Genomic DNA, 22,323 nt, shown 5'->3' with positions numbered 1-22,323 from the left:
AATTACAGGAAGGAATGCTGTGTTGATGTGTGTGGCACTCCCACTGATTATTCTGATAGCGTATATGTGCACTGCAGCAACTGAGCGGTTCACAATAAACGGCGCAGGAAACTGTTGTCTTGACGCAACGTTTTTCAAAATCAAAATCAAGTTAGATGGAAAGTCCTTTGATGATGTGATTCTAAACGGTCCTAACAGCAAATCGATTCCCGCCCCCCGTCCCACCTTGAAAATTCACTCTCTCCTTGTGAGGGTCAAATCTACTCCATTAGTGTCTCAAGAACATCATCCAAATACAATTGGTCGCATATTGAGTTAAGAGTGATCAGAACTGTCAGCCACTGCAGTTTCACATTTCCAAGAATAGACATATGACAGGAGATTGTACTGTAATGGAATTACTCTGCAACATCAGAGTAACTAGAAAATGAAAGTCAAACCCGTCACGGAGAATCCACAGCAGTGCAACTAAACACGATAACAGTGCATCAGAGATCAATCCTTATCTTAACTTTGGTGTTTTGAAAAAATCCAATTCCCTATCCTTGCTGAGTAACCGATTATCAAATAAACCCTTTTTAATTCATATTTTTTAAGGCTGAAATGTCCTATTTTGTCGGTTTTTACTGGAACCGCAACTGTATTGTTTTCATTACTTATTAAGCTTAAGACCTGGTTTATGTCAATTGCTTTTTCAAAATATAAATATAGAAAAAGAGAAATCAAACCTCAAATTGTAAAACTCCAGAAGTGAAATCTAATTTTTTGTCTGTCTAAAACACAGAATATCCACATACTGACACTGAAAGACCTAACCACCAAATATCATTACTCAGTTGTCAGAAATATACATTTTGTGGTCGCACTGATACAGTAACAATTACAACACCATTTCAAAGAAGATGTGTCAACTCTTGAGATTCTTGATGTAAACTGCACAAAAAAATTTGAAGATGTGTACTGTCGATTTGAGTACATTGATTTGTAAAAGATGGCCCTTCATGTCAAGTTCAGGGCTAAGGAGGAAAACATTTACTTTTTTCACACTGCCAAAGAATTGCATGAGTCTCTTTAGTCTGGTATAATATAGGCTATCTATACTTGTAGGAGCCATATTTGCGCTTTTATTTTTGGTGTTTGTACTTGGCGGGTTTTATTGTTGTAACCTCCGTTGACACCGGAAGTGGCGTCACGCGCTTCCGGGTCGCGGGGGTATTTAGGGCCAGGACAATTAGTGCCAGGTGTGCTGGTCGAAGGCATACAGTTTTGACCGTGTCTTTATGAGCTTTCGTGTCCCATCCGCCAAGGAGGTATTGTGTATTTTGTTATAATAAATGTGTGTTTTAGCACAAACCCTCGCCTTGGGCACCTTTTGTTGTTAGCTGCACTAGCACGCGTCCGAACACTGGAGACCAGCAACCGTGCCCCTCTTATAGGGAAAAGAAGGGCACGTACAAAAGTCAAAACTGTCTTCACTGAAGAACAAACGCCGTTCGTGTTGCGAGGGATCAGGCCTGAGCCGCGCCACACCACCGAGCCAGGTCGCTGCCGTCACCGGAGCCATAGGGGCTGCAGGATGTCGGAGCCAGCGGAGCGAGTGGAGAGCTGGCCGTCAGCAGAGCTGCGGGAGCTGCCTGCCGTGGCCGTAGCCATAGGGGCTGCGGGTCACCGTCAACGGAGCTGCCGGAGCTGCCGGCTGCCACCGCAGCTATTGGGGCTGCGGATCTGCACTTGCAGCGGGGCGGTGGAGCGGCGCGGCGGCAACAGAGCGGCTGCGGCGCGGAGCAGTGAAGCTGCGGGTCGTCCCCGGAGCCATAGGGGCTGCGGGTCGTCACCGCGGAGCAGTTGGAGCTGGAGCTGCCGGTCTGCACCGTGGCCATTGGGGCCACCAGCCGAAGCTGCCGTTCATCACGTAGCCATAGGGGCTGCGGGTCGTCGTCAGCGGAAGCTGCTGGAGCTGCCGGTCTGCCACCGGAGCCATTGGGGCTGCGGGTTGCCATCCCGCCACCACAGCTTATTGACTGAATATTGATTATTACTGTTTGCTTGTTGTATGGCTCCTGTTATGTATGTATGTTTATAAATTGCCCTGGTTGCTCCCAGAAGCAATTTGGGGCCCGGTGTGTAGGAGCCATATTTGCGCTTTTATTTTTGGTGTTTGTACTTGGCGGGTTTTATTGTTGTAACCTCCGTTGACACCGGAAGTGGCGTCACGCGCTTCCGGGTCGCGGGGGTATTTAGGGCCAGGACAATTAGTGCCAGGTGTGCTGGTCGAAGGCATACAGTTTTGACCGTGTCTTTATGAGCTTTCGTGTCCCATCCGCCAAGGAGGTATTGTGTATTTTGTTATAATAAATGTGTGTTTTAGCACAAACCCTCGCCTTGGGCACCTTTTGTTGTTAGCTGCACTAGCACGCGTCCGAACACTGGAGACCAGCAACCGTGCCCCTCTTATAGGGAAAAGAAGGGCACGTACAATACAGTTTAGCTGTGTGCTGCTGTGGTCCCAGGTAGACCAGGGGTAGTATAAATGAAAAACATGAATGTTAAAATCAATTGTCCTGATTAAGCAGGTAAAATATGTACAATTATTCTGATGACTTGATAAAGTACAATGGGGCTAACTGCCACTGACTCACAACATCTGACACAGTGCCTTGAGGGACAACTGGGACAGTGGACTGTGCGACACAGGGCGACGGCAACAGAGGGTAATGGGGCAATATCTTTGACCATGCCTGAAGGGTCTCACCTTAGGGCTGCCAGGCCTTCTGTCCACACACACTTTCAATTACAGATATTGCTGTGGTAAGCAAATGAGTCAACTAGGTCTTGTTGAGGGAGTCACCTCTGAATCTGATTATGGCGAGTTTGTAAGACACTGCAGCAGCATCTTTCGCTCTGCGTGCGTGTCTCCCTGCCACAGCTTCAAGAGTTGACACAGTTCCAGCAAAGCAGTCCTTCAAAAAGGCAAGGCAGCAGAAAAAAATCCCTGATGGCTTTATGCAATATTCCTCTTCGTCTCTCATTTACTCTCTCCCACTTTCTCCATGCTGCAATGGGGGGGGGCGAGGCAGAAAAGGTCAGGGGTAACGAATAGCACGACAGCATATGGAATCAAACACACAGTCGCCTCATTCAGCTGCAACATTCAGTTAAAAAAAACAGAAAAACAAGCAGCTTTTACACAGTGAAGTTGCAGCAAGCTGTGACTCTTACATCAGGACAAGCTCTCCTCTCTGTCTGCATTGCAGTACTTAGCCTATCACTTCATAATCGGCACTCTCGAAATACTCCTCCATTCCTGGTCTACGTGATGAGACAGTTCCTACTTGGTGCTTATCTGAGAGATAAGGGAAATGGGAGTCAAAATTAAGCAGAAGGGAGAGGATGTGTCCCTTTTTTTCTGAGCCATATGGACGAGTGGAGGAAGTCATTCAGAGAAACAACAAGGCCGTCACAACCTGGAGATAATACAGACTTAAACAACCTACAAGTGCTGTAAAAATAAATGACTGAAAACAGCATTCACAGAATTGTTAACACAAATAGCCTCTTGTGTAGGAATTTGCTGTATGCAAAATCACCTTTTATCAACTCTTCTCAGCTCCGGAGGGAAGCTAACAGCCAAGAGGTAGCGATCCGAAATGTGGCAGACGCACTAATTGGCTTCCAAAAAAAATGCAGACTGAATGATGCCTTTGTGGTGTTTAATCTGTCATATGCAAAATAGTCTGTGGTGAAACAGCAGAGTGAATGGATGGAGGAGGCTGGAATTTATTTTGAGGGGGGGGAACATTAGCCACATTTGGGGCCAGCAAAACACAGGTCTAAATTTAGTTTACGCACAATAGTTGTATATTCCCATAAGTCCATGGACAGATGGAGCACTCGCACAGCAGCAGCAAGCACGGGACGTCTCGTAACATCCCATCGCATCACATGTTTTTGCCCATTCAACGCCTTATTTCCAATACATACACACAAACAAAACATCACAATGTCATCACAAGGGACACGGGCAACAAACAGAGATGACGACGTGATTTTAATAGTGCATGAAGGCTAAAGTTCATTCAACGTGGAGTTAGTATTTTATTAACTCTAACCTGAGAAAGGAACTTTTCTCTCCCTCTCTTTTATTCATCACTTCTCACGACGGACAGAGTGCAACTCTACACTGATGCATATCATTAACAGAACCTAAATGATATGTTGTCACAATGTCCTCACTCTGTGAAAAGGGGGTGTTCCTGAATTTACACTTGTTTCATGTGTCATTATTCTTTTCACATGGATTCCTCACAGATCCGAATCACTGAGCTTTTTTTTTTAAGCTGAGTAAGTTGATACCTGCTAGGGTGGCTCTGGTGTGCTTCCACTCAGAAACCAGGCTAATGTTATGCTTGTGTTGTGGCACTGGTGTGCTGCACAGTCTCACTGACTATGCCTTATGGGAAAATTATCCAATTTGTTTATGATCCCAATGAATTGTTGAATAAATTTGCCTTGTGACCAAATGTTAAAGTACACTTATGATATTATTAAATAGATAAACAACTTGTATGCTTACAATATCAATATCATTATATTCAGCCAATACAGTCATCCTGACAACCCCTTCTTCGTCAGACAAAAGTCAAAACAGTGCCCTTGAATGTTCTTGTGTAGCACTGATGTGACTGTCTGCTTACGTAACCACCACATACTCTCCCACAGAGTAAACACAAAGACGGTGGCGACCACGAAGAAAGCCTACTCAGGTTTCTGTTGACACACACAGCAAAATCAGACTTCTCAAAGCGTTAGCTTATTTCCCCCGCATTATAACACCGCCACAGAGCCGAGCAACCGTGAGATCCTATGTGGTGTAACCAAGACATTGTACAAAGTGTGTGCAGGCAAAATTCAATAATGCAGGTCAGGTGCACAAAAAGTTTATCAGCTTGGAAATCTACACAGCAAGCAACTCACATCATGGGAGAGGAATGAGGAAGTGATATGGGATTTGTATCTGCAACATTTGAAATCCAAACTCACGCAGAAGCTTTTTCCTGACTGATGTCAACACGTTTTGCTTCCCTGTTTGGTTTCTCTTCTTTTCAGCTGTCAGAGCAGTCTGCTGGCCCTACTTTATCTTGACATAAAGTACACCAACATGAAACATGGGCTAATAAACTAGCACATGATTCAAGATTAAATTTGGCAGATCGGTGGAACAAAAACTGGTTTAAGCGGCGACAAGAGTAAGTCAGGGGGTGAATGAGTTATAACATGCTATGGTTCAATAAAGGGTAAGCATCCCTTATCAGGATGCTGCCACAGCACAGGCACACACACAGTGTGTTCTCAACAACACAGTGTTAAAGAGTCGCTGTGGCTCATTGTGTTCGGGAAACAGTGACCCCCTATTTACCATCCCCAGCTAGCAATTACGACACGACATTCTCACTACCCCCACGAGCCCCTGGCCTGTACAAGCAGGGTCATGGGCTACGGGTGTAATTTCTAAGACAATACCTCACATCAGACACAGTAAAATAGAGGCCATTTTGTGTTTATCAGGCAAATGCCAGAAGCTGTATCCCATTCAAACACACACACTGAGATATATTCAGAGGTTGGGGGGTACAGGGGGGAGTTACCATGGTGTCATGTGGCGGGTAAAGAAAATAGACCTTGTATGAAAACATGTAAGGGTGGTATTGTTGTCAACAAGAACTGAGCTTGGTGATAACAAATGGCAAATGTCAGTAGCAGACTGAGGTCATGCACTAGACAGGAGTTATCCAAATATGACTCATTTGATAAGATGATTAATTCACTGATCAAGCTGTTTTACTGGAAGCACAGGTCTGAGCTGAGAAGGGAAATATTAGTCTCGCCTGAGCATACTGACTGAAAGGATTACACTTCATTTTTTTTAATCTGCTAATATCAGTGAGGCCATAGCATAACTGTGGGAGATTTCACATATTTGTTCAAAAAAGACAAGGGTCCAGAATTAATCACAGAAGCTGAAGCAAAAAAAACCAAAACAAACTATAAAAAATAGTAAAATGAAATATCGAAACTAAATATCCTGGCAACTATTGCTGAAATGTCTCTGGTTTTGAAATGATTAGTTGCTCAAGTGATTAGCCGATCAACAACAAAAAAATTGACTGACAACTATTTTGAGAAAATAGATTAATCATTTGCCAAACATTCTCTGGTCTCCAGCTCTAAACTGTGAGGATTTGCTGCTTTACTCTGTGGTGTATAATCATAAAGTGCAGAGAGTGAAAGTGCACACAGCAACAATATGTCACATCGGGACTCTGGGAATTGTCAAAGGTCCACACTTACATGACATTATTGAATTAATGTTTGATCAAAAAAGCAGTTGCTAACTTCATGATGAGGATATTTGCATGATTCTCCCATGAAGTTGTATAAGCTTTTTTTTTTTTTTTTTAACTCATGGTAACTTATTACCACTGTAACCATTACTATTCTGGACTTGTTTCCTTTACTCACAAGAGAGCAGTCCAACAGCTCATAAGTAAATTAGATTTTTCTTATCAAAACTGTCACTATTTCTGTGTATTGAGAAGGTTATTTCTCTAATAGTCAGCACATGCAGGCGCACTGCTGTCCAGCTCTCTCTGCACAGATCAAAGAAGTGCTGAGAGATAGAGGCTTGCTCTGCAGCAAAAGCAGTGGACCTCTGATGATGATGATGAAGAAAATGATGATCGTGATGGTGATGGCAGGAGTCCAGAGCTGATGTTGGCATAGCACCAGCAAGACTTGGCAGGTGCCTCATGCTTGTTGTGTGTCCCGAGATTGAACGATTGATGTATTTATGCGAACAATGCGTAGAAATTAACTGAGTTAATCCAAAGTTAAGTTACTGGTGTCTGGTGAATCTTAACTGTCCCACTACCGGATATATTGATATAACAAGACATTTTGACGCAGGGCCAGACTCCCGTGTATTCATGGAATAATATGCCTGAAAGCAAACAAATGATGTAACCTACAGTATAATCACATGCTCCGATTAAACACACAGCTGCCACAGCTAATAAACTTCACAACACGAGCCTGTGTTGCCATAGTAATCACACAAAGTAGCAACCGCATCAACTTGCCACGTCAATTTAAATGTCCAGGTAAATCGCAGTGTTGTATCACTGCGGGCTTGGAGGGGCGATATAATGTCGAGAAACAGCTACAAGAATCCACGGGACAATGTTGCAGTGTGTACACAAATAAAAACAGAAACTCACCGGCATCATTTTAGCTTCGTACCGCATCTAGCTAACCAACACTGCATGAATCCCCTCGGGCAGTTTACGACGAAAGCGACGGGACTGGCGATCACTTTAATCCCAGAACCTAAACCCGCGACGGGCAAGGCTACTTTCTCCTGCCTGGGGGTCCCGTCCTGCGTTAAAAAAGACACACGTTATTATTTTTTTTAAACCAACATTAAAAAACAAAAAAACAAAAAACAAAAAATACAAATGCAGCTACGTGTGTCCCGTCGACCTGTTGCAACAAATAACAAGGCCTTCAAGACAAAAGTTTCCGTTGTAGTTGTGCTCGAGCATCGCTTTAGAACTTTGTGACGTCTCGTCGCGAGCGCGCAGCACTGCTGTAAAAAACTCATAAACCAGGGGCAAACTAACAACAGAGGGGGAAACAACTTAATAGGTAGCGTGCAGGTAATATTTGCTATTTTTGTAGGTTTTTACTTACCCAAGAAGGCGATTGAGAATGAGCCCGAAACCCCGTTGAGTGACAGTGTTGCTCGGCGGCTCGCAGCCTATCCCAGAGTGACGTATCGAGAGGAAACTCATTCCTCTTTGGAATTCAAGCTCCGCCCCCTCCTGCTCCCACAGCGGAAAACACCCCCACCACCGGCCAGACCTGTCCGGTGTAAACACCAAACACCAAGCAATACGCTCTCTGCACCCACCTGTTGGATGTTAAATCTCATTTTTCTTAAAAGTATCACCACATGGCGACACTACACAGGCGTAAAACACTACTCCCGACGAAACAGTGAACTTAGGGTAAAGGTGGGAATTAACCTGAGTTGAATCTGAGCAACGTAAGAAGCTTCACTCTGATCATTTTTCAGAAGCTGAAAGCTGAAGTTGAAGAGGTTAGAGGTATCTGACAAACAATAACATAAGTGGAGGGTAGCTACTTCAGCAAAAGTACTATAAATAAAAATCAATTGCATGTAAAAAAAAAAAAAAAATCAGTATATTAGAATTAAAAGTAGCCTACTAAACACAGAATATGCCCCCTGTGACCAGGCCATATTAACTGATTATGATTATGTGTGCATAAAATTGTTAGTAGCATTTTATTGATGTAGTTGGTCGAGATGAAGCTACTTTTGTAGGGCTACAAGATGGCAACTATAATATTTTCTGCGCAGTAGAATTATCTCCTTATTATTGCAATTATTAATCAGCTTTTTAAAATATTTGGCTTCTTTGCATTCAACATGACTGCTAATCGACTTTCTGTTTGACTACATGTTTGTTGTAGTCAAACAGACTATTGTTTGCATTTTGAAAGTTCTCATTACATATGCAAAACTATATCTGCCAAAACATTTTCAATTTACAAGTTCCATAAAATGAAATAATGAGTGAGTTAAATAATTTGATATGGTGAAAGGTGAGTGGATGCTTGCTGGTGGCAACTCCGCTGTCATGAAAAGGGACATTGTGAAACTATATCATTGGGAAGAGTACAGTTGTGGAATAAAAACAAAGAACAAATGAATTATAAAATTATGTATACACACATAGTGCAATGCAGGGTGAGGACACACACTCAAATAATACAGGGGTGCAACACAGGTGATTAACAAACAACAGCACAGTACAAACAAGACTCAAAATAGGTGAACAGAGAAAAAAGAACAAAACAAAAACATTGAGCTTTTTTCTCTCCCTCTGTGTGTGTGTGTGTGTGTGTGTGTGTGTGTGTGTGTGTGTATGTGTGTGTGTGTGTGTGTGTGTGTGTGTGTGTGTGTGTGTGTGTGTGTGTGTGTGTGTGTGTGTGTCTGTGCTTGATTTCTTATGTGAGATGTTTCGACTAGGAGAGAGTACAGTAGTCGTATAGAATGAGAGAGAAGAAGAGAAGAAGGGATGGAAGAGAGAGAGGGGGGGTACATAATTAAAAATAAGTAGGCATGTAGTATTGTATCCATAACCCTAAGACCCCCATAAAATTATTATTTTAAAAAAAATAATTATAATTAATTATTAAAAATAATTAATTATTTTATAATAACTTAACTTTATCTCATTTACTACATGATTTCAGAATGTATTCCATTGTTTGACTTAGGAGTGATCTCTCTGTCTGGACATAGACGATCCTAAAGGGGAAAAAAAGAGTGGGGCGCTTCAACTACAACTCCCAGAATTCCCATTCGACGGCGAGCGAGAGGCTCAAACACGCAGGACGCAGCACATTTTTCGCACGTTGGTTGGTCGTACCTCCCTTGAGCGTACGCAGCTCGCCGCTGTGCAGGTGCTTTGCATAAGGGAGCTCCTTTGCTTTCGTCTTAACAACAGTGCCAGACGCTACCTGAAGTCATGGCCGACCAGGTGGCCGCCATGTGTGATCAGCTCATCAAAGCTGTGAATGTGATGATGGATGCGGAGTCAAACCAGATTTACCGACTGGAGGCCCTGAAGGTAGCATCGTTATGGAGGTTGCTAGCTTAGCCGCTATCTAGCCGAGCTTGTCATCTATTCACCGCTGCTGTGAGAGAAGCATTAAGTCCCCGCTAGCCTTGATAATAATAATAATAAAAAAGGGTAGCAGTCATCAGCAGAGTTAGCGTAACAGTGTCGCTCTTTTACAGTCCAGTAAGGTTTGTAAACAAAGCTAAATACGCAGGGATGATGGCCAGATGCTGTGTGAGCTAGCCGGTATGCCATGACTAACACCTCACCACCACCTCACTGCCGACTCACCCTCATTCATTCATTCATTCATTCATAGAAATGGCAGCATTGGCTTTATGGCTGTGGTGTGACAGAAAGCACTCTGTTTAATTAGTCTAGCTAACATTGTGTTGCTGTATTTACTCCTGGTTTTGTTAGCTGGTAAGTTAGCTGCATGCTATTAAAGTAGTTATTGGAGTGTTACTGAGGCAGCTGTTGGGTAACACAGAAGTAACACAGTATTAGGTTGGTTTATATGTGTTTTATTTAAAATTTTACACTTTTTTTGTAACATAACATACTTTTTTTTTTTTAATTATCGTTGCACCACAGTTTTGTGAGGAGTTTAAAGAGACAAACTCCTTCTGTGTCCCATGTGCTTTACAACTGGCCGATAAAGCCCAACCAGCTGTGGTGAGACACTTTGGTTTGCAAATCCTGGAGCACGTCATCAAGTGAGTGAGACATAATAATCGATCAAGTATAACAAAGACTGACATGTTAGAGCTGCATATTTTAAAAGGAGCTTGCTTTTCCTGTAGGTTCAGATGGAACAACATGCCACAGCAAGAGAAGGTCCAGCTGAAGGAGTGTGCCATGCAGCTGTTATCAAATGTAAGTGGCACTTTAACACACTCTTATGTAACACAGAGTTTGCATCTCTGTCATAAACACATATCTGATATTTCTTTTGCATCTCATCAGGGTACCCGTCCTATCCTGGAGGAGGAGAGCCATATCAAAGATGCCCTGTCACGCATCACAGTAGAAATGATAAAGAGAGAATGGCCTCAGCATTGGCCAGATATGCTGAAAGAGATGGGAGTTCTCACTAGCCAGGGGGTGAGTAACTGTTTCCGGGAGTAACACAGAGCATCTCTCATGCCTTTTGAATACGATTATGTAATAACTTACATGCAAATAAGTACTGTTATGTCAACTTACTATTTTGCTATTTTATCTGTGAAAACAAAAGATACAGCTCTTCAATCCTGTTGTTACAGACTTTTATAAAAGCGAAATCTAATTGAATGAAGTATTGCTAAAATTGACTTTGGCCTTTCATAGGAGGCACAGACGGAGGTGGTGATGTTGATCCTGTTGAGGCTGGCGGAGGATGTGATCACCTTCCAGACGTTGCCCACCCAGCGACGCAGAGACATCCAGCAGACACTCACCCAAAACATGGAAAACATCTTCAGTTTCATGATGGCAATTTTGCAAGTTCATGTCGAGGATTACCGCAAACTGGTCAGTGGACTCTTTTATATAACTTTTAATTTTGTAGAAATACTTCACATTAGGATACGTTTATTTAGCATTATCACAATTTGTATCTATTGATTATTTATGTTGCTCAGCTGAAAAGCAAAATCTGACTGTGAATGTTTTCTCTTTATTCAGAAAGGGGCACCCGGACATGAGCTGAAGGTGATGAAACATCACTGGATCTTTACTCTGTAATGAACCTCTTATAACCTGGATTATTTCAGTCTTACTATTTTCTCTCATTCCTTGTACTCTCTCATTTCTCCATGCTCAGGCCAGAGGTCACAGTCGAGTCGCAGTGGCTACACTAAATACACTTGCCGGCTACATAGACTGGGTGTCTCTGGTGCACATCACCTCTGGAAACTGCCATCTACTGGAGATATTATGTTCACTACTGAGCGAGCCCGAGCTGCAGCTGGAGGCAGCAGAGTGTCTGCTCATTGCCATCAGCCGGAAGGTGAGTCACAGGGAAAGTACATGTAGAATAGCCATGGTGAGGCCACAGTGTCTGCCCCGGAGCTTATTTTTCAGCCCCATTTCTTTCTCATGTTAACCGTATTTGTCACATGGTTACCACTGCATACCATCTTAAAAACATCATCCCTGAAAGAAGTGGTGCCGATTCAGATCAATAGTGCTACCATATGGTCATTCAAAACACACTTCTTCCTTTGATCTGAATTCCTAAACAAATATACAAATTTTAAGTTTGCTTGTGTTTTATATGATCATAATAAGCAGCGTGTCATTCTGCCACAGGGCAAGCTGGAGGATAGGAAGCCATTCATGCTGCTGTTTGATGATGTGGCCATTCACTACATCCTGTCTGCAGCCCAGTAAGTACAACTCCTTCTCCACATCATTCTATCAATACAAGACTATCTATCTATCTATCTATCTATCTATCTATCTATCTATCTATCTATCTATCTATCTATCTATCTATCTATCTATCTATCATTTTCACTTTTATTGACTGGTTTGTGTGTGTGTCTGATCACAGGTCGGCAGATGGACCAGCGATATGTAAAAAATCCTCTCAGTCACAGTAAGTCGTTTGAGCACAAAAACATTGTAATAAGAGTTATTAAGCAGTATATTCACTCTGTCCAGATGTGACTTATAGCTCTGTGTGTGTATACGTGCAGAGTGGGGGATGTAATGGAGCGACGCTACATCTTCCTGAAGAGGCTGTGTCAGGTCCTGTGTGCTCTGGGAGGACAGCTCTACTCATTAGTGGTGAGTTTGTCCACACGTTGAAGTCACACATGGGGTTTTATCTTCCGCACAAGCACGTTTTAGCAAGTTTATGATCAATCACTGTGATATCATGTTCTCTCTAAAGGGGTCAGAGGTGGAGGTTGAAGTACCTGCAAATCTCAACAAGTACCTGCAAGCCTTGTTGGCCTTCACTACACATTCCAGTCAGGTGAGATGTCCAGTCCTTTTATTAAAGACTGCATCTGGAACATGAATCCCTCCATCTTTGACTCTCTCCTCTCGTGGACCCCATTCCCCCGTTCTTGTAGTTTTTGAAGTCCTCCACTCTGTCTACCTGGGGAGCTTTGTTCAGACACGAGACTCTGTCAAAGGATGCGGTTGTCGTGGAGATGGCCACCAAATACCTTAGAGCATGTATGACCAACCTAGTCAAGGTAAGACGTGATGTTTGTGCTGCTGTGGCCACGTATGATCAGACAGCGTGTTACTAGACGTTTTCTTTATTCTGTCTCCCTCTCTTCAGACCGGGTTTCCATCTAGAGACGACAGCCCGAGTTGTGAATACTCCCGCGTAGACTTTGACAGCGACGAGGACTTCAACTCATTCTTTAATTGTAAGTATTACGGATTCAGCGTCACTGTTACTAACTTTCAGTGTTTTGTCCCGTTGTGTATTTCATGGTGTGTTTTCATGCTTCACAGCTTTTCGAGCGCAGCAGGGAGAGGTGCTGAGGAGCGCATGTCGCATCGTTCCTCTTGATGCCTTTCAGATAGCAGCAGAATGGTTACAGTATCAGATTACCAGCCCTATTGATATGGGCGATACCACATGTAAGTGTTTGTCTTCAAAATAATTCGTTTCAGGCCAGGTTCAGACTACACAATATTTTTTTCAGATTAAACGATCACAGTGGTATAAATTCTTGCCGTGTCTCGGTCGGGAGAATGACAACACTACAAGTATGACCACGACCAATCACCGATCACGATAAATCACGACCCTGCGCGAGTTCATAGGCCATCGGGGGCATCACAACAAACTGTCAATCATGGTTACTATAGCGCTGTGTGATGCGAGTGGAGTTTTGCTCAGACACGAAAAAGAAAAGGAAGAAAAAACGATCGTGGAGCCGTTCTGGGTCTGGTGAAGAAGACAGTATGGACTGTCTGTCCTTCACAGAGAACATGAGGTACATTTATTAACAAATGTGTACGCTTCTCAAAACCATTAACTTATATTGCGCACATGAAGAGTCAGAGTGCTATGTCATTCTATTGACTAACGTCGTAGGAGATTAGGCGAAGAAATTCAAAAAATTCTGACATGCTAGACTTTCTGTCGGGCCGTTGTGGAGCATCGTAGACGTCACGCTACACGTCCGTTTTCCGTTCCCGACATTCATAATCGGGCCCAACATTAGAAATTTGTCTGCCACGACAAAATCGTGTGAAAATTGGCCTGAAATCGCGTAGTCTAATCCTGCCTTTACTGAATCTGTGTCTTCCTTTTTGCATCAGAGCAACCTTAGTGGAAAAAAATCTAGTTTGATTATTGTCAGGAATTTTAAATGCAACTTGTTTTGTCTAACTTCTCCTCCTCACTAGCTAAGACTGCAGAAGGACTCTGCTCCCTCTTGTCTCCATCTGTCGTCCAGTGGGATGCAATGACCATCTTCATGGAGTGCATGGTCGCGCAGATTATTAAAAGTCTGGAAAAGGAGGTAAAAGGATCAGTTTTCAGTGGTGGTACAAGTAAAACTGTATGAGGAATTAAAGCTGACTGACTGATGTGAGGTCTCTGTGTCCTCCTTTCCTGTATAGAAGCTGCCCATTGACCAGAGCATGGAGCTGCTGCAGGCCGTGCTGAACTACGACACCAAAGACCCACTCATCTTGTCCTGTGTGCTCACCAACGTCTCTGCCCTCTTCCCTTTTGTCACACACAGACCTCACTTCCTGACACAAGTCCTATACAAGGTCAGCTTAGTCATCATTGGTTGCCACATGTAACGTATGTCTACTATACATGTATTATTAGCGTATATACTTATAGGCACATAGAAATTCGTAATGGGAATAATAAATGATTTCATGATTGTTATATGTGGAGATTTGGGGACTTGGACGTGGATATTTAAGTTTTTCTCTTTTGATTTCTCTGCAGCTGTTTAAAGCCATCACATTTGAGATTGGTCAGGACAGTAAGGTGAGTTGCTCTCTGGGAAATATATTAGCACTTCTCCTTATTCTTTTCATTCAAGACTAGAAAAAATATATTCTCCTACTGACATCCTCAGGCACCTCGGACCAGAGCTGTAAAGAATGTGAGGAGGCACGCCTGCTTTTCCATCCTTAAAATTTGCCGGGATTACTCAGAGTTCATCTTGGTAAATGCCCTTTCATCCCTGTTTAAATATAATGATGTTTTTTCGTGCAACCACATTGCCAATGATTACATATTTAAGACGGCTGTATGAATGATAAAGATGACTGTTTTCCCCCTCTCTCCAGCCTTGTTTCGACATGTTTTACAATCACGTGAAGAAGGTGTTCTCGAGTGACGCCACGTTGACTCACATGGAGAAATGTTCGCTGATGGAAGCGCTGGTGCTGATCAGTAACCAGTTCAAAGACTTTGCGAAGCAGAAGGCTTTTCTGGACGAACTGATGGCGTCCGTGGTGGCAGAATGGACCTCGGACGAGATGAGGCAGTGCGTTTGAATTCATTTTATTCCTATAAAAACTGCACACGACGGATATTAATGTAATGACAAAGTAGTGACCGTTATGACTTGTTTGTGTTTCAGTGTGCTGTGGGACCCTGCCGTCTTCCTGTCTTTTGTTGGAGCAGATCAGATGGTCACCGAGCAGAGTGCAGAAACGGACATGACGGGCCTGAACAGAGGACGGGTAAGTGTATATAGGTGTAAACTCTTGTATGTCCCAGCTGAGTTTCTGTCAGCAGGCTTTTTCAGATGACGAAGACAAGCTGCAGGTGGGAAATAAACTAAACACATGTCAATCACAGTGCTCAGAATTTGAAATGCTTATAACACTGCTGGGCATAGATGCATTTCCAATAGGTCCACCTTAGGTCCAGCATCTCTTATCAAGCTTATTTCTGTTGTTTTTGTTCCTGTCAGTGACCTGCCAGACAGAATGCGTCAGTCATCATCTTTTTGTATCAACCCCCAAAAGCTCACACTTTCAATTCTGAGCCACTTTTTTTTTGGGCTTGGACTTGGAGTTAATGTTTTATTCATAAGAGCAGGAGTTTACAGTCGTGCTAGCAGCTCTGTGAGACTATATTTAGGCACAGGGGAGTGGTACCTTTCCATCTAAGTTTTGTGTGTTAGCATGCGAGCATTTGCTAGTTTGCGGTAAGCACAACCTGCTGAGGCTGGTGGAAATGTCCATGGTTCTGCAGCAGGTGTTGTTTCGGTCATAAGTTGTTAAACAGGTTGTCCATGCTTTCTCTTTCTGTTCTCTTTCTCTAGTTGAGCTTTTCTTTGTACGCCATGTTGGGGGTGGTGAAACGAGCACGCTGGCCTGCAGACCTGGAGGAAGCCAAGGCGGGGGGCTTTGTGGTGGGTTACACCCCTGCCGGAGCCCCCATCTACAGAAACCCCTGCACGGCCCAGTTTCTGGCCCTGCTGCCCAACCTGTTGGCTCTCATCAGGTACACCAGAGCGTTGTCACTGCTTTACGTCCTTATTACCCCCACATCAGGGCATTTCTCACATGATGCTATAGTTTTGAGTGAACAAAGCTTGATTTTTAGGATGCACATGTACGTGGGTTATTGCTGTAAAACCACTAGGTTTAACAGTGTGGGAATAATAGTTCTAATCAATTATATTGTTTGTTTTTGACTGCAGGACTCACAACAGTCTGTACATGCCAGAGAACATGGCTCGTCTGAGTGAGACCTTCTCTAAGGCCCATGAGGTGATGGATGCAGAGAAAAATGTGGTTCTCGGTAAGAGGAGCCTTCTGCACTCACTTCCCTCGCAAAACATCAACACCTAGGGAAAAAACAAAACAGTGGTTAAATCTTCTCAACATGTGTCTTCTCTAGGTCTCTCTCAGCACATCTTGGATATTTATGACTCTCCAGTGTACAGAACCAACCTGGAGCGCATGCAGGGATTTTTCACCACATTGTATGACAACTGGTGAGAATTGATTTTACTTTTGCCTCCAAACTTTTTAAAGCTTTATTTACACCCCGCATGCTGTCATAGGTGAGATTCTACCTCCTCTTCTGCTCTTTACCTCTGTAGTTTCCATGTCCTGGGGAACGCAGGTCTGTCACTGCAGCAGGAGTTCTACACCATCGAGAGGTTGGCTCAGGAAATCGCTGGCTCTGCCTTTGTCTCCCTCGACCATGTGCCCGACCACAGACTTCGCCCTATGATTCATATCCTTATTTGCTTTAGCTCCATTTTATTTATCTTTAAAAAAATATATATATTGCAGTCATTTGGTAATGTGTACACAATCTTTTTGTAGATCCAATGAGAATGACTTTTATTTATCCTGAAAGGGAACTTTATTTGTCCGTCAGCTCATCTACCATTTGCAGAAGAATTAAAAAGCCTAATGGCTGTAGGTATTAACGATCTTCTCCGTACGTACCCTACGTAATGTATACTGCGCTACGTCAACAAATCTGAGCTCTTAACACTGAATTTCCTTAACCTGTGTACGGGTGTTTTTGAGGCTGCTGGTGCAGTCATGTCCTCCGGAGTACCACGAGAGTCTGCTCTGCCCCCTGCTGGGCCCTCTGTTCTCTTACATGCAGCAGGTCAGGATCCCCACGTTTCCCCATTCTGTAATATCTCATCATGAATCGCACCGTTAAACGCACTTCATTCACTTAGTCACAGTTGCCAAAAAGTCTTGTCCTTGTTTCTGCTTCATACTACAGAGGCTCAGCAGCAAATGGCAGGTCATCAACCAGCGGACCTCCGTTAAGTAAGTTATGAGATAGTGTTTCTGTCTGCCTCTATGGTAACTAACTATAAACCCTCTGTTGAATATAGTTTAATTCTTTAATGTGTTTTTTTTTTTTTGTAGTGGCGAGGAGGAGGAGGAGGTGGTGTGTCAGGATAGCCAGGTGACGCAGGAGATGCTGGAGGAGCAGCTGGTGCGTCTGGTCACCAGGGAAGTGCTGGATCTTCTCAGTAAGTGGCGGCATCTCTGGTAACTGCTCTCGTTGTAGCTTCTGTGTGGCAAACAGCTGTTGTCTTCCAAAGAGCATGCTGTATTATTGGTGTTTGGTCAAGCATCAGATTAAAAGGTAAGAATTTCGCTGGGAAAGAAGTGTTTAAACAAGCATGAGTGCACTTGTCATTTGTTGGCACACGTGTTAATTCAAAATAATACATTTATTGCAAATGTGAGTTTGTTAGTCCGATTAAGTTCAAGTTGTTTTCTGATGGTAGTATAATGTCCCTGTGCACGCTGACTGTAAATCAAGGTGCTCAGGGCTTATTCCTTAATTCTGCTAATGCACTTTAGGCATGTGATGAGGTTGTGTTTCTGCCAGCCACACAAGCTAAAAATGGTTTCAGCCCACATTAGGAAAGTGCAAAATACCAGCCATGGCTCCCTAGATAAAGCTAAGACACCACATTATCGTGGTAGATAAGATCCTGTTCCCTCCAGTTTGATCCGTCTTGGTGACTCTAAATCTCTTGCCTGTGTTTATCAGTGAGGGTAGTGCTGAAAATAAGATTTACTCCAAAATCAACAACTCACTGAATGTCGAAAAATGTTTTTGTAAATTACTATGAATGGCATTGAGGTTTTTTTTTTATTATTGTAAAATGAATCCCTTATCAAGTCAAGATATGTTTCACGTACATGGAAAATGAGAGTGTATAAAGAGAGAGCACTAAAAAATGTGAGGTGTGGGATTTTCACGACAGAGCACACAACTGCCTGATCAGCTTTTCCCAGGTCAGGTTTTTATGGGGCCATAACACTTCTTTCTTCCCCTCTAGCTGTGAGCTGTATTTCCAGAAAAGTGCCTGAACCAGCAGCAAACCGAGAGGAAGCAGAAGGTAAGAGCTGAACGGTGAAAATGTGAATCAATAGGTGGATTAGGTGGAGTCTGTTTTTCCTCTGAGAACTTGTCTCATTGTTTTTGTCTGAAATGTTCTCATACAGAGGAAGACATGATGATGGAGTCGGCGCAGACGGCGGCGACTGCCCACGCCACGGAGGAGCTGACCGAGCTGGGGAAATGTCTGTTGAAACACGAAGTGAGTCTGAGGCGCATCACAGAACAACCAGAGGACGGTAATACTCACACACTGAGAGCTGGATATAAACTCCTCTTTTTGTTTTTACCCAGAGCATCTACATGAACCTGTTGACTCTGTCCTTCACCTCACTGTCATGGAAGGACACCACCAACTGTCACCGCACTGCTTCCATGGTCTGTTGGACTCTTCTGCGGCAGGTAGTACACTCGGTGCAGAAAACATTTACATTTTCTTTAAATTATCACATTTTCCTTTTCAAAAAATAAGGCTGGTTATAACAGTCCCCGAAAAGCTGCAAAGGAGCATCCATCATCCTTTGCAATAGTATTGTTAGAGCCATTTGCACATTATAAACAAAGCGATAATTAAGACTGTGTGGTATTTAATTGATTTGTATTTTAAGATAATAAACAGTTCCATAGTTTATTGCAGAGTGCTAAAACAACTGCAGTTTTCTCATTGGTTAAGATATATAATGTGACGTTTATGTGTTTTGTTTAGTGAAGCTATAGAGCCAAGAGAGCACACTAGTTTTTGACCGTGTTTTCACAGGATTATTGTTTTTGTCATCTTTCTGCACAGTTTTTGATTTGTAACAGAGAGAAAAGTTTTACAGTAAACCTTTTGAACGAAGAACACAGACTGTGGAGTTTGATTTTAAAGCACGAGTCAGCTACAGGCTTGGGCTCTACAGCTTTAGTAGGCATAGATGGGGAAAATAGACAGGGCCACACTAACAAGTATTGTTGTTATTATCATTATTTAGTTACCATTGATTTTAATGGGATCTTTTGAGAATGTAAGTGGATGTATTTGAGTATTTCAAACACAACAACAATATTCCCAACACAGATATTTCAGGCCTAACTAATCAGACCAAACCTTTTCTCTCTTTTTTTTTTTTCCCATTTTGCCACTCAAACCTTCCTCACTACTGATGCACATCCCTCTTCTGTGTTTTTAAAAATGTTCCTCCGACTTTGTCTAACAGGTCGTAGGTGGTAATCTTCTTCCTGAGGCGGTCACATGGTTCTACACCAGTGTTCTTCGGGCCCTTCAGGTTCACGGGCAACACGAAGTCTGCAACTCGACCCTCACCCAGCTGGCCATGCTCATCTATGAGAACCTGGTGAGGCGAATTACAACCATTTTTGCCACATCTGCTGTTTATTTCTACCTTTGTTTTTTTCCTCTCTGAGTTTCTTTCACTCCTAATCACCTTCAACTATCTACTATCTTTCCCATGTAAATTTCTATGTATGTTCAGATGTTTTAAATTTAGGGATATAATCTGTTCTCAAATTTTAGTTAATTCCAGTGAATACAACGCTTAAAAAAAATCTCCTTTATTGTCTTTCCTTCTGTTTTAGCGGCCTCGCTACACGGAGCTGAGGACAGTAATGACCCAGATCCCAAACATCAATACTGACGCTCTGGACCAGTATGATCACAGGCTCCTGGATCCTAATGCCCAGAAAGTTGGAGACAAAAAGAGGAAAGACCAGTTCAAGAAGCTGATTGCGGGAACTGTTGGGGTAATGCCACATTTAGTCACTAGAGGGCAGCGCTCCTCTATCACATCACTGTGCAGACAGACATTACAAGTGACCAGAGACACCGGCCTTAATAGTGCAAGTCATTACTCAGCAGTGTGATTCTGGCTGTGTTGTAAATCTTCTGTGCAGGGCAGCAAAAGAAAAAAAAAGCAAAGCAGCAGCTCAACAGGGCTGTACAGTCTAATGAAATTCTTTCTGGTAGATCAGGGATGGCTCTGTTTAACCTCGCCTCTCTTTGTCCCCTGCCAACAGAAAGCTCTGTGCCAGCAGTTCAGGAAGGAGGTTCATATCCGGAATCTTCCATCGCTCTTTAAAAAGCCGAAGCCGGACAAGGATGTACTGAACAGTGAAGCGCTGGGTCTGGCAGCTCTCTTCGCTCCAGAGAATAGCGCCCTGTAGGACCACGCGGCGGTTCTAACGGACTCCATACTGACTGAAGACAGGAGTTGTGTGTGTACAAACCGGGGTTTCCCCTCCCGACACCGTCATCCAGCTGGAGCAGTGTGGCACCACCAAACATATCTCTTAACACCCCAGTTTTTCACTCGGTCATTTTGTATTTACTCACATTGTGCTGTGGACACCGCTCGAACTAATGTCATCATGTATTTCCACAAGTCATTTGTACAAGCAAGATTCACACACACACAATCCTTTTTTTTAAACCCATTTCACAGCTCTGTTCTATTTCCTTACTTACGCCTTTTCACAGAGGTTGTAGGAAATATGTCAATTTAAAGAATGCTCTGTGTCAGATTTTGTAAAGCAACAAGCTAACAATAATATTTGCTCCACAACAGAAGCTCTGCAGAGCTAAAAGGAAAAAAAATACTTTGAAATAGGTCGATACTGTGTTCTGTCATTTCCGATTGGGCCGTTTAAGGGGCAATATTTGCTCATGGCCCAGTATCAGACATTGGGAGTGTCATAGGCTAGAATTAGGGAATCAAACCAAGAACCCAGCTGTGGTTTGATATACTATAACTGCTAGAAATTGGAGTTGAATGATATCCAAACAAGCGAAGCCAGTATACCCAGTAGCTGCAGGAATGGCCTGTTAGAAAGCGCTGTGTGTGTGTGTCGTGTGGCTTGCGTGAGGTGGAGACCTTTTGTACTTAACAGGAAAAAAAAACATAGTGTTGGCAGATATGTGGTGTGACCATGCTGCTGCTGTCAAGTCCTGGGTCGAAAAGGGAAAGAAAAAAAAAGAGGAAAAAATCTAGAAGAACTTCTGGTGCACATATTTCTCTCTATTCACCGTAATTTCCCTGACTGGACAGGCTTGAATGCAGATTGTGATTCTCAAGCATGTGCTAATGGTACCTCAGGTGCTCGCTCCTTACGATGGAGCAAAGATACTTTATGAAAACAAACCCTAAGGAAAAAAAAACAGATTGATTGTGTTATCATGAATGGTTACTGTAGATTTTAATATGAACAACAGTTTTCTGTTCGGCACATTTCACACAGTTTTGCCAGATCTTCATTTTGTGCCAAAACACTCACAGTGGACGTGACAAACATGATCAGACAATCGTCTGAGAAGCAAAACCCAACAACATGTAACTGATAATTATATTTAAGGGTGGACTCAACTAATGTGTAGCGTAATCCAAGTGTTTCTGTTGTTTCCTAGCTGTTCAGTTGGTGATATAATTCTATGTGGTCTCTTTTGTGTTGCCAAGATGAACCAGCACTACATTCCTTTATTGTCCAATGGATTATTTTTGGGAATAGTTTATTGGATGTATATTGCTCTTATGGAGCCATCATGGTTGAGAAAGATTTGTTTTTTTTAATTATGTGTTTTCTATATTTAGACCAAAATAAATGACGTATTTTGGCTCGGAGTGAGACCCCTTCAAATGCACACACATGGGTCTGCATTTCAGACGCTGGTTCACTATGTTCAACAAGGAAAAGGAACTTCAATGAAATAAAGTTTTTCCTGTCAACTGTTCTCCCTGTCTTTGGGAAGATTGCTCACATTTGGGAATTTTTAATGTGTTCAACACTAAAATGTTCTGTACAAAGAAG

The 22,323-nt window shown here is 42.9% G+C and overlaps 2 protein-coding genes across 7 annotated transcripts in view; one reads left to right on the top strand and one right to left on the bottom strand.

The window, feature by feature from the left end:
- Positions 1-7,825, bottom strand: part of tp53bp2a (tumor protein p53 binding protein, 2a) — a 29,735-nt gene extending 21,910 nt beyond the window's left edge. For 5 of the 6 annotated variants that reach the window (XM_085800010.1, XM_085800012.1, XM_085800013.1 and 2 more), the window contains exons 1-2: positions 7,747-7,825; positions 7,275-7,432 (exon numbers count right to left, since the gene is read on the bottom strand). In XM_085800010.1, the coding sequence (XP_085656136.1) occupies positions 7,275-7,301 (27 nt within the window). In that variant the 5' untranslated portion in view covers positions 7,302-7,432; positions 7,747-7,825. Of the gene's footprint in view, positions 1-7,274; positions 7,437-7,746 lie in introns of all 6 variants that reach the window. The other variant, XM_085800011.1, reaches the window with a different exon arrangement.
- Positions 7,826-9,483: 1,658 nt separating this feature from the next.
- On the top strand, positions 9,484-22,120 carry xpo5 (exportin 5). Its single transcript, XM_085800017.1, has 33 exons — positions 9,484-9,713; positions 10,299-10,420; positions 10,508-10,580; positions 10,671-10,808; positions 11,034-11,216; positions 11,370-11,396; positions 11,509-11,694; positions 11,997-12,073; positions 12,241-12,285; positions 12,386-12,476; positions 12,583-12,666; positions 12,767-12,892; positions 12,982-13,072; positions 13,161-13,289; positions 14,064-14,179; positions 14,280-14,435; positions 14,623-14,664; positions 14,756-14,845; positions 14,970-15,169; positions 15,266-15,368; positions 15,956-16,137; positions 16,337-16,437; positions 16,537-16,633; positions 16,742-16,878; positions 17,168-17,265; positions 17,389-17,435; positions 17,538-17,644; positions 18,467-18,526; positions 18,633-18,727; positions 18,820-18,927; positions 19,722-19,859; positions 20,101-20,265; positions 20,539-22,120. The coding sequence occupies exons 1-33, from the start codon at positions 9,612-9,614 to the stop codon at positions 20,683-20,685; spliced, it is 3,663 nt and encodes a 1,220-aa protein (XP_085656143.1). The 5' UTR covers positions 9,484-9,611; the 3' UTR covers positions 20,686-22,120.
- The last annotated feature ends 203 nt before the right edge of the window (positions 22,121-22,323 follow it).

Source organism: Trachurus japonicus, chromosome 15, assembly GCF_045865225.1.
Source record: "Trachurus japonicus isolate A0001 chromosome 15, Traja_1.0".
Lineage (NCBI taxonomy): Eukaryota > Metazoa > Chordata > Actinopteri > Carangiformes > Carangidae > Trachurus > Trachurus japonicus.
Note: the sequence above shows the minus strand (reverse complement) of the source record. Positions and strands in the feature narration are given on the sequence as shown.

What these genes read in the sequence shown, in the direction of transcription:
- xpo5 (XM_085800017.1), top strand. Translation starts at nt 9,612, where the DNA reads ATGGCCGACCAGGTGGCCGCCATGTGTGATCAGCTCATCAAAGCTGTG. An exon ending in ACCTCGGACGAGATGAGGCA is followed by an intron (nt 15,170 to 15,265) that starts GTGCGTTTGAAT and finishes TTTGTGTTTCAG; the next exon opens with TGTGCTGTGGGACCCTGCCG. An exon ending in AGAGAAAAATGTGGTTCTCG is followed by an intron (nt 16,438 to 16,536) that starts GTAAGAGGAGCC and finishes TGTCTTCTCTAG; the next exon opens with GTCTCTCTCAGCACATCTTG.